At 46.4% G+C, this 15,856-nt stretch overlaps 1 protein-coding gene across 1 annotated transcript in view; it reads left to right on the forward strand.

Moving 5' to 3' along the window:
- Window positions 1-1,180: 1,180 nt before the first annotated feature.
- Window positions 1,181-15,856, forward strand: part of CHSY1 (chondroitin sulfate synthase 1) — a 78,492-nt gene continuing 63,816 nt past the window's right edge. Inside the window, exons 1-2 of the mRNA XM_063313941.1 lie at window positions 1,181-1,892; window positions 10,000-10,495. Coding sequence (XP_063170011.1) covers window positions 1,573-1,892; window positions 10,000-10,495 — 816 coding nt within the window. The 5' untranslated portion in view covers window positions 1,181-1,572. The remainder of the gene's footprint in view (window positions 1,893-9,999; window positions 10,496-15,856) is intronic.

Consider the following 15,856-nt stretch of genomic DNA (forward strand, 5'->3'; position numbering starts at 1 on the left):
ACCAATGGGAAAACTCTTCTTTAGTTCTATTGCCCTGAAAGAAATTTAGCCGTTTTATTCAGACAGAGGGGGGGAAATATGAGTGCTTTTGTGCTCTTAGACACAACAGTGAATGCATACAATAAAAAAAAACATGCCCAGGAGCAGCAAGATCGCTGTTGGGTAAAAGGAGGGGAAGAGACGTGAAGTCCTTAGGGACGTTTTCAAGTTCCTAAATGGCATGGCAATGCCTGTGCCCGGTAGCGCCGGCTTTGAATCGGCAGGTTCCCTACCAACCCCTGGCGAAGAAGGCTGCCCTCCACAAGGAAGATGCTCGGGATGACCTAATGCCATCTTTGCTCTTCTTGAGGCTGGAGCCTTGCGCGCGCGTTAGCCAAGCAGACTCTTCTCCCGATCCCTACCGTCTCCCCCGGGATCCCCCCGCTCCGTCTCCACGTCGATCCCGCCCCATCCGCGCTCCGTCTCCGTCTGCGTCCCCGCCCGGCCCTCCAGGGCTCTTCTTTTCCTTCTTGGGAACTTGCGCGTTCACGGAGCTCGGAAGACACTCAGTTTCGGGAAGCCAAAAGCTGGCCCGAAGACCGCGCGGCCGGATGCGGACGCGGCACTGGGGCCTTGGTCGTGTTCCCGGCCGGCTGGCAAGCCGGCAACCGGGGGCAGGGGCCTTCTTCTTCTTCCCCTCGCCCCGCACGCCCCGCCCCCTCCTGCCCCCGCCCCGGCGCGCAATGGCGAACTAAGCCGTGGGGAGATGCGCGGGCAGCGTCTTCGGCCCGGGCCGCGGCGGCAACAGCAGCAGCAGCCCCGGCGGCCGTGCCAGCATCCAGAGCCAGGCCAGTCGGAGCGAGCGGGCGACTCCGGGCTGTAGCCGAGCGAGCCACGGCAGCACTAGCGGCCGCAAAGGAGGCGGAGCAGAGGCGGAGGCGTCCGAACAAAGCCCGCTTCCCCGGCACGGCGGCGGGGGGAGGCGGAGCAGCGGCGCCCCTATGGCCGCTGCGCTCTCGGAGAGGCTGCTTTTCCCTGCCCCGCCGGGGAAGCTCAGCTGGGCCGGCTAGGGAGAGAGAGGGGGAGCCGGAGCCGGGGCTGGGGAGGAAGCCTGCCCGGGGCGCTGGGCGCTCTCGGGCCAGGGCCGGGGCTGGGGAAGAGGAAACGTCCCGGCTGAGTTGGGGACTGGAAGGGGGCCGGCGAGGGCCGGCGGCGAGGAAAGCGGCGGGAAGGTATTGCTGGGGGTCGCCCGAGGCACAAAGGCAGGCGGCCGGCCGGCGGGAGGGCGAGAGCAGGCCTTCCCCTGCCCGCGGCGCGGAGGAACTTGTGGAGGAACCGGGCGCTGTAGGTGAAAGAAGCGGATCGAGCGGCGCCCGGGGGGAGTGGTCAGCCGGGGAGCCGGGCAGCGGGACCCCGCTCCGGAGCGGGAAGGCTTGGCGGGGACGGGCGCGGGCTAGCCCCGCTCGGCTTCCAGCGGGGCAGCCCGGCTGGCGGAGAGGCGGAAGGGCGCCCTGCCCGGTGCTGGGGCGTTGGAGAGGGGGCGCGCGCCTTGTCTTTCGGGGCCCCCGGCCGTGCTGAGGAAGGGGGTGGGGAATGGCTGGCAGAAGCCGCCGCTCCTGGCTCAGCGTCTTGCTCGGTCTGGTGCTGGGCTTCACCCTGGCTTCCCGGCTCATCCTGCCCCGCGCCTCGGAGCTGAAGAACGTGGGACACCGGCGCCGGGCCAGCCTGGAGGGCTGCAAGCGGAGAGGGAGCGGCGGGCTGCTGCTGCCCAGCCGGGACTCCCGCGGGGCCCTGCTCTGGCACCAGGACCCTGCCCAGCCTCGGAGCGAGACCTCGCCGGCCAAGAACTTCCTCTTCGTCGGGGTCATGACGGCGCAGAAATACCTGGAGACCCGAGCCGTGGCAGCGTACAGGTGAGGACCCGCGCCGCCGTCTGGCCCCCGGCCCTGGAAATGGGGGTGGCCGGTGGGGAAGGCGTGGGGGCCCAGGGGAGGGGTCCCTCCTGCTTCTGCTGGGCTCCTGCCCTTTTTTCTTTCTTGGCCTTTTTTCCTCCCTACGTATTTGCAAGCCATCTCCGGGGTCCCAAAAGAATCACACTGTAAGCGCTGCTCTGACCCCCTTTCCCCTTGGCTTCCAGGGCATCCTTAGTTTGGTGGGAATTAAACGTACAAAGGGCCTCCTCCAGTGGTGCTGGGGGCTATTCATTGTTGGGCTCTAAGGAAACATGGGCTTGCATTAAGGGGGGTTTTGTATCCCCATCAAGCATATCAAACCTCCTTGCAGATTTCAGGAGGCTGTGCACATGCATGCCTTTCTGCAAACCCACTTTTTAAGTAGGGAGATGATAATCCAATCTCCTTGATACTCTTAAGAGTAGTCTGTCTTTACATCAGTGTTTTATGCTCAGCCCTGCTTACATGATTTCAGGGCCCCCAAACAGAAGGGGGAATTTCTTTTATACATAATTTTTTACTGAGTGGTTGGTCCTTTAATAGCAGAGGAAAAACTATATTTCTCCAACTATATTGTTTAAACGCGAAGAATAAACATCCTTGGTGATCCAGACTTTGAAAACCAAGATATTTAAATAAAGTGTGTGTGTTTGTGTGGCTAATCACAGTAATTTCAGATACTGAAAGTTTTAAGTTTTGCATGGCCCAATGAATACACCATTTGGCTCTTGTTTGCCTGGATCCCTTCTTCCATCTGCCAGCTTCAGCAAACTGGAGATTGCCTGCACTTAAGGCATGCAACCAAGAGAATAACTAAACAGTTTTAATGTGGGAAGTGCTGAAACTGGCTAGACACACAATAACCTGGGAGGAGAAGGGGAAAAAAATAATTCCGCTTAATGGTTCTTCTGGCCAAAACCAGAGTGTCGGTAATTAGTTCAGGGGCATGCAATTCTTGTTTTAAGTTGAATTCTCTTTCTCTTTAGGGCAAAAGAAATTGTTTGTTTCATTTTGCAGGGAGAGAGGTTTCTTGTTCCTAAACTTATTATATGTCAACTTTTGGCTGGTTGTTAACACTCTAGAGATGCATATGATTGGATTGGGAGGAGCTGGGGAGTTCAAGTCCATTTCCTACCCCAAAGCTGCAGGAGACAGAAGGACCTACAACAGCCCTCTCCATCTGGATGCTTTCTAGATGTGTGGCTTTCGGGTCCCAGATTCTGCAGCTGGAATGACTCTTGCTGAAAATTCTGGGAGTAGTCCTTCACATATCAAGATCTGGAAGACTGTCCTGCACCATTGTTCCATAAAGTTGATTTAAAAAATCATCTGCCTTTATAGTGCAAACAGTTTCAAGAGGGAAGGCTTGGTATTCACCAGATCTGTTGGGGCTCCAGCTCCCTGAATTGCAAGGGTATTCCCAACATGGGCAGAGGATTTCAGGCTGCAGAAGACTTCCTTAAAGGGGTTCATATAATCATAAGTTGTCAGTGGTGATGAGCAGATATGCTCTTTGCAGCAATGATGCTATAATTCCCATACTTTTAGAGGAATGATGGTGGTTCTTCATTTATGGAGAGAAAACAGCGGTCACACAAGAATCTTGGGGGGTAGATCCTGCTCCTGGTAACCCATAGATTGCTCTGCCCTGCTGCTAGTCTTGGATTTTTTTTTCTTGGTTGAACCAAAGCTGGAGAATTAGCTGCTGCTTATGATGGAAAAAAACAATGCTGTAGGCAAGAATTGCTGGTCTATGACTGAATAAAGATTGATTGATTGATTGATTGATTGAGTGTAGGCAAGAACATGAGTTTTGGGAGCAGGGAGCTGATCTTCTCTGCTCAATTACATCCAGAACAAGGAACATGCATTATTATTATTATTATTATTATTATTATTATTATTATTATTATTGACATATCAGCTAAATCGTTATTAAGGAAAAGTGGTCATGAGCCACTTGAGAACCACAGCTGAAGATGCCTTGTTCATAATTCTTCTTTTTCTCCAAGTCACTTTGGTGGCATCAGTTTAGTGTCCTTGTTCCCAACAAAGCTCTGAGCAGCTAATGTTCATGTACTGAATTATAACTTATGGTGAGAATTCTGGCAGGAGCAAATCCGTAATTGAAACCAGCCTATTTTCTTTCCCCCCTTTTAACAGAGTGGAAGCTTTTAACTGAAATTGGAAAATCACTGGTCTCTTTCTCCCCACCCCAACACCCACCCATTCCACCCACCATGCAAAGAGGGAAAGTTGGATTTGGTGGGGATTTCTTTTGCATCTAGATCAGTGAATTTAAAGGCTCTCTAAGCAAATATGTAACCAGATCATTGACAACATATATGTAGGGGGACTTGTTTAGCATCAGCCGATCTATCCAGCTCTCACTTGGGACTGTTGGAAATTGTCATTTGGCAGCAAACCAGGACCCCAGCCTCTGGTCTACTCTGACAAAAAGCAGTTCTTGGAAGCTGTAGGATCTCTTTTTAATTTTAGCTACGTAAGTTTTCCCCCACTGGCAGAGCCAGAGGTTTGAATTTGAGGTGGTCTGCATGCAGAATAAATGTATGCTAAGTCAAACGGTGGTTAGTTGGGTGGCTTAGTATGTTGTATAAACCCAGCTGTGGTGGCTTGTAAAACATGGTGTGAGACTTAGCATGTCGGGGTGACTAAACCAGTTGTATTTTAGCTAGTAATCATCAGTGAATCAGATCATAGAGTAATGTGTAACTCAGACCATTGATTTATAGCCAATCAAGCCTTTTGCTATTCAGTCGATAACTAAAAATATGTCTTTGTTCTTTGCCTGGCCTGCAGAAGGCCCTGCCCTGCATATGTATATCTGTCTGTCTGAATGAGGGTCTGTATATGCACAAACACACACATAAACCAGTAATGACATGGTACTTGTTTGAAGATTTGTCCCTTCATTTCAGAGATGTCTTCACTGATTTGGTGATTCAGTAGCATAAGATTACTTGAAGAAAAAGTGTGCAAGAGCTTACAGCAAACTTCTGACTGTTCCTGCTCTCTTGGGGCTTTCAAACCTAAAACTGTTTAATGCAGAGCATGGTGGCCAAGCCCTAAGGTGCTTAATCTGCATTGATGTCCCTTTTGATGCTCCACAATGTAAGAAAGATGCAGTTTCCTGCAGGTAGAAGACTTCAGGGAGCAAGCTGGAATTAAGAAATCCAGTGACAAATATTCTAATTACTGGTAGGTTTTTAAAAAATTACTATTATTACATGTGGACCATGACATGATATCTTCTATGACTGGTACTGTTCACCAAATGCCGTGGCATTTGTTGTTCAAGCCAGATCTCTCTTGATTTAAAGCCGTTTTGCTTTTCAGTGGGTCTATATTGGTAGTGGAATTATGACTCCCCCTACCCAAAGAGCTGGGCCACCCAAGACTTTGTGTCCTAGAGGCAATTTTGTATCACTGTAGTACTTTTCCCCTGGCTTGTTTATGTAATCAAAACTCTGTATCTTTTCTGAAGTACAGTGTGTTGATATTTTTGGTCAATAAATACAAAGAAACCTGATGGAGGGTTACATTGTTGCTGAAGAATCAGAAAGGGCAAGTAGAAAGCAAAAATGTTTATAAGAACTTCAGAATATCGCCTTAACTGATTGGCATTTACATAGACCAAGGCAAAAAGCAACCAAGGGCATGTTCAACTTTGGCACGATACAAAGTGGCCTTTTCCAACCTGACATTCTTCAGAAAAGTTGGATTACAAATCCCATCCCTCCAAAGATTCAGTGGCTTGGGAATGGTGGAGTCTGTTATCCAATGCATTTGGAAGAGGCCAAGGTTGGTTTACGGTTTTGCTTTTTTCAGCTAGAGCAGGGTTAGTTCCTTTGGAACTTACGAAGATTTTGCTGAACCATTGGTTATACTGCTTGAAGTTGCTGGGAGTTATGTTCAACAAGTTCTGGAGCGTCACACTTTACTCATTGCTACTGCAGAGGGAAGATAATTCAGCCTGGGTTTATGGTCAGTAACTATCAGTAGTCCTAGGCTTCGTGAATTTTCTAACCCTTCTGGCTTTCAAAAGCATCTGTGATAGGTATCTGTGATACCTTGCTACATAGCAAGGTAATCGCTCTTAGTGCAAATCTATACATTTGTTGGTCAGACCTGAACTAAAGTCCAGTCAGCTTCACTGGGTGACCAATATTGTAGCTACAATAAGGGAAAAGAAGGTCTTCACATCTCTGTTGGTTCCCTTAATTCCCCCATCTAGTTTTTCCTTCTCCCCCCCCCTTAAAAAAAGAAGAGATCTACTATTTGATAATCTGTGATGGGAGCAGGCTGAAAGTCCAGCCAGGCTCTTTCTGCTGTCAGCAATACAAGCTTTGAAAGGCTGGTGGAAGTAGAGGTTATATTCTGATCACAATCCTGAAACACAGTTTCCGCACAATTGGAAAGAAGGATAAGACAGAACACCTGAGCAATAAGATGTCAGGTTCAGAAGCCTTGATATGACCTTTTTCTCAAGGATCCACTTCTCCAGGCTTTGCTTAATTTTGGTTTGTAGAAGAGACACAGAGGACTGGGTTCACACAGCATGGTAAACTCTGGTGTACAAAGCACAAGGGATGGGCATGTGTTACACAAAGAAGTCCCACTGGCTGTGTTTCCACAATAAGCTGCTTCTAATAGCACCATATTGGGTTTTTTTGGATCCTCCTTATCTGGTGCTTTCACTGAGGTCTCAGGAATGCTGGGATCCTTGGCCCCAAGCAGACACATCACAATTTTATGGCATAGGTGAGGGAATGGCTTCCAGTAAGAATGAGGAACTTGTGGTCCTGCAGGAGTTGCTAATTCCAACTCCAGCTAAGGGAGGCGGGGGGTGTTTTTCTTTTACAGGGCCAAATGTTCCCTTTCTGTGAAATTCTTTCAAGGCAGAAACTTTGAAACTCAAACCCGCTGCCTTTGTTGAAACAGGCCTGCCTGTCAGATCCTTACTGTTGTCAGTTGCAGTTAATCTTTCATGGTGCAAGGAAGAGCAATTAATTGGTTCTCATGAAGGGAAGTAATTAAATAGGAGTAGCTGGGAGAACCTAATCTTGCCACTTTATCAGATGGAGGGGGAAAGTGGTGGAGCTCTCTTGTAAAGTAGCACCACAGTTGCATTATTTACAGAGAAGCCAGCTTTAAAGAACAGCTGATTTAAAAGCAAAACACAAAAGCAAACCAAACACCGGATGCTTAGTTTTATACCCAGGGCTTGCCGTTTTCTAGAGCTTCTGCCTTGAGTTTCACTTTGCGTTTCAAAGTTTGTTACGATACCCTTGGAGGATATCAGTTAATGTCTAATAGGAAGAGTCTGGCTCTTAGTTTCACCTTTGTTTAATTAGGGGAGAGGGGAAGCCCGTTGCCTAAATTTGACTTTCGCTGAGGGAAGGAGAGAGCTTGGTTTTTGTTTTACTGGTACAGTACTAGGCAATTTTGCTGTAAACTGACTCGATCTCTTGGCTTTTCTTAGCTAGGGTGAAAAACAGAAGGAGCCATAGAAAAGCATCATTCTCCTTCTTCCCCAGTGTCGATTTTAGTTAGAGTTGCTTACTTCAGCTTTCAAGAGAATTCCCCAGCTGGGCCTTGTTAAAAGAAGGGGAAAAAAAACCCCATCAAGAGCTAAAGGATTAGACCAGTGTTTCTCAACCTTGGCAATGTATTATTCAAATTTCTATTACTGCCCATCTCCCCCCAAAGAGGGGGACTCTGGGCTTGACTCTGGGCTCTGACTTTTAAGATGTGGGGACTTCAACTCCCAGAATTCCCCAGCCAGCATGGCTAGCCTTGTGCTTCAGGTGAATGGAGAATGCTCTCCCTCCAGCAATGTCCAAGATGGACTCTCCATCCAGGTCAGTTAGTGTCCGTATGCAATGTTGTCATCTTGTTCATCAACTTGGGCAGCAAAATGTCTTGGGCCCACTCTGTGAACTTGGGCTAGGATTACAAGTGATCTACCAGAACAGAAGCTTGGAAGACAGCCAGAACCCCCTAGATTTTTCATGACATTTATTCAGTTCGCACTTTATTTTTTGCCTTTTTGTGTTGTGAGTCTCCTTAATTGTCTTTTGGACAGGATAACTAACAAACATTAAATAAATAACTAATTGTAGGACAGGGTCATCTTTGCCTAGATCCTTTGTATGTGTTTGGGCCAGTTTGGTGTAGCGGTTAAGGCACCAGCCTAGAAAACAGGAGACTATGAGTGCTAGTCTTGTCCCATCTTGGGCACAGAGCCAGCTGGGTGACCTTGGGCCAGTCACTTTCTCTCAGCCCTAGGAAGGAGGCAATGGAAAACCACTTCTGAAAAACCTTGCCAAGAAAACTGCAGGGGCTTGTCCAGGCAGTCTCTGAAAATCGGACACATCCAAATTGAATGGATTAAAAAAAAAATTGTAGGACGGGGCCATCTCTGTCTAGATCCTTTGTATGTGTTTGGGCAGAAAACATGTTTCAGACTGAAATGATAAATCATCTTATTAGACTGGTTTTCCTAAATGTTTGCTATTGAATATTAATTGGCTTAATATCACCACCAATTTGAATGAAAGAAATCTAGTAGATTGTTTTCCTGAATTACGTTTAGGAGGTAAAGGAGCAGTAGCTCCTACTTTCCCTTACTTTACGAAGTAACCCCCCCTCCTCTGTTTCTAAATATATTAGTAGTTTAAAATGTATATAATATTTATATAACTGTCAACATCATAAGATACAGCTTCACCTAATTCATCCAGCCTTTTTTCACCCCCATTACTTTTTAATGCATGAACAGAGCCATTTTTCATCTAAAAATATCTGTGAGTTACTGGTACAAAACAGCAAAGGCATCTTTAAGGAGCAGTTCATTTTCACGCTTTGAGAGCTTTTCCCAGTTCGGAATCTAAGCACAGATTATGTTTGGAACGAGGCTACCTAATATGAGCAGGAAGCTGGTGGGTTTATTGTTACTGAGCTGGGTAATACTTTTTCTCCTCTTCCTGCTAAAAGTGCACGTTTTGTAGATGGAAATGTATGCAGGGAGGGTGGTGTGGGGGGAATGGAGACACCTTTGAACTGAGCTTGCCTTTGTCACAGCCGTGTCCCTGTAGTTTTCTTGGCACAAATAAAAAAAATGGTTTGCCATTGCTTTTTTTTTTTTTCTTCAATTGCCCAGCCTGGCCTACACCCCTGGGATTTCATGATGATCTCTCATTCAACCACTAACCAGGCTGATTCTGCTTAGAATGGTGGCTGAGTTCCCAGAACCCCTCTTTAGCCTAGATCAATCAGTTCTGCGACATCAGACAATGTGCACGTATATGGTTCTCTCTTATTCTCTCTCTCTCTCTTCTGGATCTGACTTTATATAGTCAACTGTACCTTATACCACTGTTTCATTTTGCTAGGTTCTGCCATGACTAAGATGCTCAGGAATGGCAGGGAGATCAGCAGTCAAATCTCTCGCATTTGGGACTGTTAACATTTAGATCGGATTTCAGTAAGATATTCAGGAGAAACAGACAGAATGCAAAAATGCACTAAAATCTAATGATCAGGGTTGTCTTCCCCAAACTTTTCCTCTTTTTTCTTGGAAAGTAACTGTATCTTCACAAAGAAAGTACTTGTCTTGCAAAAACCTGATTGTTGTTTTTTTTAAATACAGGGTATCTGGGGCATCCTGCAACTTAAAGGTGATGTTGGAAGATAATGCTTCACCACCCAGCTTGCTACACACCCTTCTGACTTTATGTTACTTAAAATAATATAAAAAAGGGATCATAAGACAGTGGGTGCCAGGAGAGATTTCCTTGGCACATTGGTATCATAGTCATCACTAAGTTGCTTCAGTCCAGGCATCCTTCTCCAACATGCAGTATGATGTGTTGTAATTTCCAGAATTCAAAATCAGTAACCACCTTTCTATGCTCATTGTCTTTCTTTTCTTTCTTTCTATCTTTCCTTTTTTTTTCTCCCCAGATGTTCTGGGCAATAGCAGCCTGAAAGACAGGGTAAAGAATACAGTATTTTTTTTTACTTGGTTTGGTTTCTTCCTCTACAGAACATGGTCCAGCACAATACCTGGGAAGGTGGAATTCTTTTCCAGTGAGGGCTCAGATACTTCTCTTCCAATCCCCATTGTGCCACTCCCTGGAGTAGATGACTCTTACCCACCACAGAAGAAATCATTTATGATGCTCAAGTACATGCATGACCACTATTTGGACAAATACGAATGGTTCATGCGAGCCGATGATGATGTTTATGTTAAAGGAGACAGGTTGGAGAACTTCCTGCGGAGTTTGAATAGCAGCGAGCCCCTGTTCCTTGGGCAGACAGGACTAGGTACAACCGAAGAAATGGGGAAACTGGCCCTGGAGCCTGGAGAAAACTTCTGCATGGGGGGTCCAGGAGTAATCATGAGCCGAGAAGTGCTTCGGAGAATGGTCCCTCACATTGGGGAATGCCTTCGAGAAATGTATACCACCCATGAGGACGTGGAGATCGGCAGATGCGTACGAAGATTTGCAGGAGTGCAGTGTGTGTGGTCTTATGAGGTAAGCTGGGGCTGGGGTAGAGAAGGTTTTAAATATCCAAGATATCCCCCAGAACTGTCACTCTAAACAAACTCACACCCTCACGGACAGAGGATATTCTTGTGAACAAGCAAAAGAAAGGAAGTTTTGAATTGGATGCTAGATCATTCCAAGGGATGAACAATTGATGAATGGAAAGTCGTCATTCATATATTCTTCACTTTATACAGCTGTGTATAAATGGACTCCTCTCTATCCACTCATTGCCTCAAGCACTAAGCATGCAGAGTTCAGGAACAGGGTGTGTGTGGAGAGTGAAAGTTACATAAATTGCAATGTATGTATTCATATCTGGTTGATTTCATACTTTGCATTAAAACATGGCGTTTTTGACCCTGATTTATAGATTAGCCCCATCAAGCTGAGCCATACGTTCTGGTTTAAAGGCCAAAATAACTGGTTCACACAGTCCATGAAGCCATAAAGCATAGTTTACAAACTACAGTGGCTGACCTCAAGGACTGTGCTATCTACCATGCATTTGGCTCAGTGTGTTGTGTGAACATAACTTCTGGGTATAATAGAACAGAAGCCTGAGTTTCCCAGAAGTACAGGTTCTGTCCTCTTCAGCCTGCTTCTCCTTGATAAACTATTTTTTTTCCTTTGAGCAGATATGATAAAAGCAATCATGCAGCTGTAGTTTTAAGACAGTATGTTCTGTATTAGTCGAGCACTGTTATTTTAATTCCTGGTATCTTATGAATGACCTTCATGGGATCAAAGAAGAGAGGAGAGGGTTTAGTACATATATGGGGTAGATGCCTGGAATAACAAGAGGTTGGCTTTTATCAGGACGTTCAGTGCTGATCTGCTTCCAGGTAGTCTTCTAGGGACTGAAATATCTGCTGGTTGGATCAAGAGTGTCAGTACACGATGGGAAATTACAAGACAATATGTGTTGGTGACCATAATGCAGAGAAATCAAAAGACCATCACATAGTTGGTTGAGTGTTCTGGAAAGGCTGATTGCTGGTGGGTTATTGACTTTATTGTTCATAACCAACAATGATCCCAATCCCAATCCAAAAGAAATATCCCAAGTCTACCCCGAATAAATTACCAGGGGTGTTATGATCCCATCAAAACTTTTCCCAAAGGAAGTAAAACAAATTCCCTCTAATCTTTCTGAGAGATATGGAGAAACAGCTATCACTCAGCAATGCCTCTGAAATTTGAGACATACAGGTGAGGTATCATCAATATGCAGATGATACCCAATTATACATCTCCATCCTGGGTGGAGTAAGTGATGCTGTGGCCATCCTTTCCGAGTGCCTGGGGGCTGTGGGGGCCTGGATGGGGGACAACAGGTTGCGGCTGAACCCGGGGAAGACGGAGTGGCTGTGGATTAATGGCTCCTCAATTTCTGGGAAATTGTCATCTTTAGTTCTGGATGGGGTTGCACTGCCCCAGACAGACCCGGTGTGTAACTTGGGGGTCCTCCTGGACTCATGGCTCCTGCTCGAAGAGCAGGTGGCAGCCGTGGCTAGGAGGGCCTTTGTGTAACTTCGTGTTGTGCGCCAGTTACGCCCCTTCCTGGAGCGAGAGTCCCTTCGAACGGTCACTCATGTCCTGGTTATCTCCCATATAGACTACTGCAATGCGGTCTACATGGGGCTACCCTTGAAGAGTATCCGGAAGCTACAGCTGGCGCAAAATGCAGCCGTGCGGGCGATCTTGGGTTTCCCAAGATCAGCACGTCACCCCTTTGCTCCACGAGCTGCATTGGTTGCCAGTATGCTTCCGGGTCCAATTCAAGGTGTTGGTTATTACCTTTAAAGCCCTGCATGGCACGGGTCCAGGTTACCTAAGGGACCATCTCCTCCCCATCACATCAACCCATCCCACCCAGTCGTGCAGAGAGGGCATGCTACAGACCCTGTCTGCAAGAGAATTCCATCTGGCGGGGTCCAGGAGGTAGGCCTTCTCTGCAATAGCCCCTGCCCTTTGGAATATCCTTCCCCTGGAAGTGAGATTGGCTCCCTCCCTCCTAGACTTTAGGAAACAGCTAAAGACCTGGTTCTCTAATTATGCCTGGGGCGGGAGAGAGAGTAGCCATTCTTGGGGATGGTTAGTTTCTTAGAAGGACCCTGCTCTGCCTGCAAATCATAAAGAACTTCTAGCCATCGAGGTTTTTATTATATTTATTTTATTATGTATTATAGTGTTTTACAGTTTTATATTTTTATTTATGTTTTATTGTAAACTGCCCAGAATCCCTTTTGGGAGATGGGCGGTGATAAATTTGATTAATAAAATAAATAAAATAAAAGTAAATTGCCCAATGAACCCTTAAATCCTTCTACTGGATGTTCCTTTTTCTCTCTTTCCACCCCCACCCCCACAGCATCTATTTCCCCTCCCCTCTTGATTCTCAAGATCCACATTCTGGAAACAGGTGCAAAATAGTGGTTTGAGAGAGAGGCTACAGCCTAGCCAACAGGCTGGCTGGGGAATTGTGGGAGTTGAAGTCCACCCATCTTAAAGTTGTCAAGTTTGAAAAACAGTGGGTTGGTTACAGGATGCCTCAGAATACAGGGCTTAGACTGGGTGAGGAAATGTCTAGCATTTGTCTTGCAAATTTTTCTAAAAAAAGAATACAGGGCATCTGGGGCATCCTGCAACTTAAGGATGATGCTGGAAGATAGTGCTTCATCACTCATAGTAGGCAATGGAAACACAGAGGAGGCAGCAGGGCAGTTAAGGAAAAGGCAGTTACAGAACAGATTCGTAAGTTCAGGGAAGGGGAAAAGTGTGAAAAAGTTAACTCCACTTTAAATACGCTAGGTATAAGCTGATCTGGAGAACTGTGTTGGTAGGCTTTCAAGATTCTGTTACATTCCCTTACTACTGATAAAGATCTTTCCAGAAATCCAAATGGTTCTTGTTTCCTGAATTTGCCAGCCTCACAGGACTTGACAAGCACACATGAAGTTTTTAATACTGGAAATGAGCTTAAGGTTTTTTTCCTACACAGATGCAGTCTGGATCCACTTAGTTTTTTGTTTTTTTTAAGTTAACAGCCCAATTTAAGGGAATAATGGAAATCCTACTGTCAAGTAACTGAGAGAGAAAACCACTCACCAGTGTGTTAGCAGATTATTTATTTATTTATCTAATTTGTCACCGCCCATCTCCTCCCACCTGAGGGACTCTGGGTGGTTTACAACAAAATGGTCAATAAAACAAATAATTACAATATACAAAAATTGTTGTTTATTCGTTTAGTCGCTTCCGACTCTTCATGACTTCATGGACCAGCCCATGCCAGAGCTTCCTGTTGGTCGTCAACACCCCCACCTCCCCCAGGGACGAGTCCGTCACCTCTAGAATATCATCCATACATCTTGCCCTTGGTTGGCCCCTCTTCCTTTTGCCTTCCACTCTCCCTAGCATCAGCATCTTCTCCAGGGTGTCCTGTCTTCTCATTATGTGGCCAAAGTATTTCAGTTTTGCCTTGAATATCATTCCCTCAAGTGAGCAGTCTGGCTTGATTTCTTGGAGGATGGGCTGGTTTGATCTTCTTGCAGTCCAAGGCACTCAGAATTTTCCTCCAACACCACAGTTCAAAAGCATCTATCTTCCTTCTCTCAGCCTTCCTTATGGTCCAGCTCTCGCAGCCATATGTTGCTACGGGGAACACCATTGCTTTAACTATGCGGACCTTTGTTGTCAGTGTGATGTCTCTGCTCTTAACTATTTTATTGAGATTTGTCATTGCTCTTCTCCCAAGGATTAAGCGTGTTCTGATTTCCTGACTGCAGTCAGCATCTGCAGTAATCTTTGCACCTAGAAATACAAAGTCTTTCACTGCTTCTACATTTTCTCCCTCTGTTTGCCAGTTATCAATCAAGCTGGTTGCCATAATCTTGGTTTTTTTGAGGTTTAGCTGCAAGCCAGCTTGTGCACTTTCTTCTTTCACCTTCATTATAAGGCTCCTCAGTTCCTCTTCGCTTTCAGCCATCAAAGTGGTATCATCTGCATATCTGAGATTGTTAATGTTTCTTCCAGCGATTTTAACTCCAGCCTTGGATTCCTCAAGCCCAGCACATCGCATGATGTGTTCTGCATACAAGTTGAATAGGTAGGATGAGAGGATACAGCCCTGCCATACTCCTTTCCCAATCTTAAACCAGTCCGTTGTTCCGTGGTCTGTTCTTACTGTTGCTACTTCAAATTCCTCCAGAAGGCCAGTAGCGATGGGGCTAACCTCACCTCTGGGGACAGGATGATCCAGAGGGTGGGAGCTACTGCAACGAAGGCCCGCTTCCTGGACCCCACCAGATGGAATTCTCTTACTGATGGGGTCCACAACATGCCCTCTCTTCATAATCGGGTGGAATGGGTTGATGTAACAGGGAAGAGGCGGTCCCTCAGGTAGCCTGGCCCCATGCCATGTAGGGCTTTAAAGGTGATAACCAACTCCCTTGAATTGGACCCGGAAGCAAACTGGCACCCAGTGCAGCTTGCACAGCAGAGGTGTTATATGTGTCCTTCTAGGGGCACCAAAGATAGCCCGGGCGGCCACATTCTAGACCAGCTGTAGCTTCCAGATACTCTCCAAGGGTAGCCCCATGTAGAGCACATTGCAGTAGTCAATATGGGAGATAACAAGGGCATGAGTGACCATTCGAAGGGCCTCCCGATCTAGGAAAGGGCGTAACTGGCACACAACATGATGCTGCACAAAGGCCCTCCTGGCCAGGGCTGCCACCTGCTCTTCAAGCAGGAGCTGTGAGTCCAGGAGGACCCTCAGATTATGCACTGGGTCTGTTTGGGGCAGTGCAACCCCATCCGGAACCAAAGATGGCAAAGTCCTGGATACGGAAGAGCCCTTAACCCACAGCCACTCCGTAATAATGCATTGATGCACCAGCTGATCTGGAACTATTTTCAGTTTACACTCTTGAGTATATTCTTACAACCTTCTTTGTTAATAAGAAATTAGACAGGTTAGGAGTGTATGAGTCGTTTCCTTTCCGTTCTTTCCTTTTTTGTTTTTAATCACCCAATTGGTTGGTTTGTTCCTCTTTTTCTCGCTGTGTATCTTAGCAGACCCTGCTTGTGAAATAATACGTTTTTAAAGAAAGGTTCAGTAGGTATTTTTGGAAATGGAAACAATGGGCTGGTGCAAGAAGCTTCTTAAAATGCAGGTTATCGTGGTGCAAGAAATTGCTTAAAATAAATTGCGTGGTTTACCAAGGTTCTTTGCAGCAAAGGTTTTCAGTTTTGTGCACACCATTTTTTTTTTAAAAAGCTCCTGTGCTTTTTCCTGCACTAAAGTGGAACCTTATGACTGAGATGGAAACTCTTGCACACTCT

This window comes from Candoia aspera, chromosome 13, assembly GCF_035149785.1.
Source record: "Candoia aspera isolate rCanAsp1 chromosome 13, rCanAsp1.hap2, whole genome shotgun sequence".
In the NCBI taxonomy this organism is placed as follows: Eukaryota; Metazoa; Chordata; class Lepidosauria; order Squamata; family Boidae; genus Candoia; species Candoia aspera.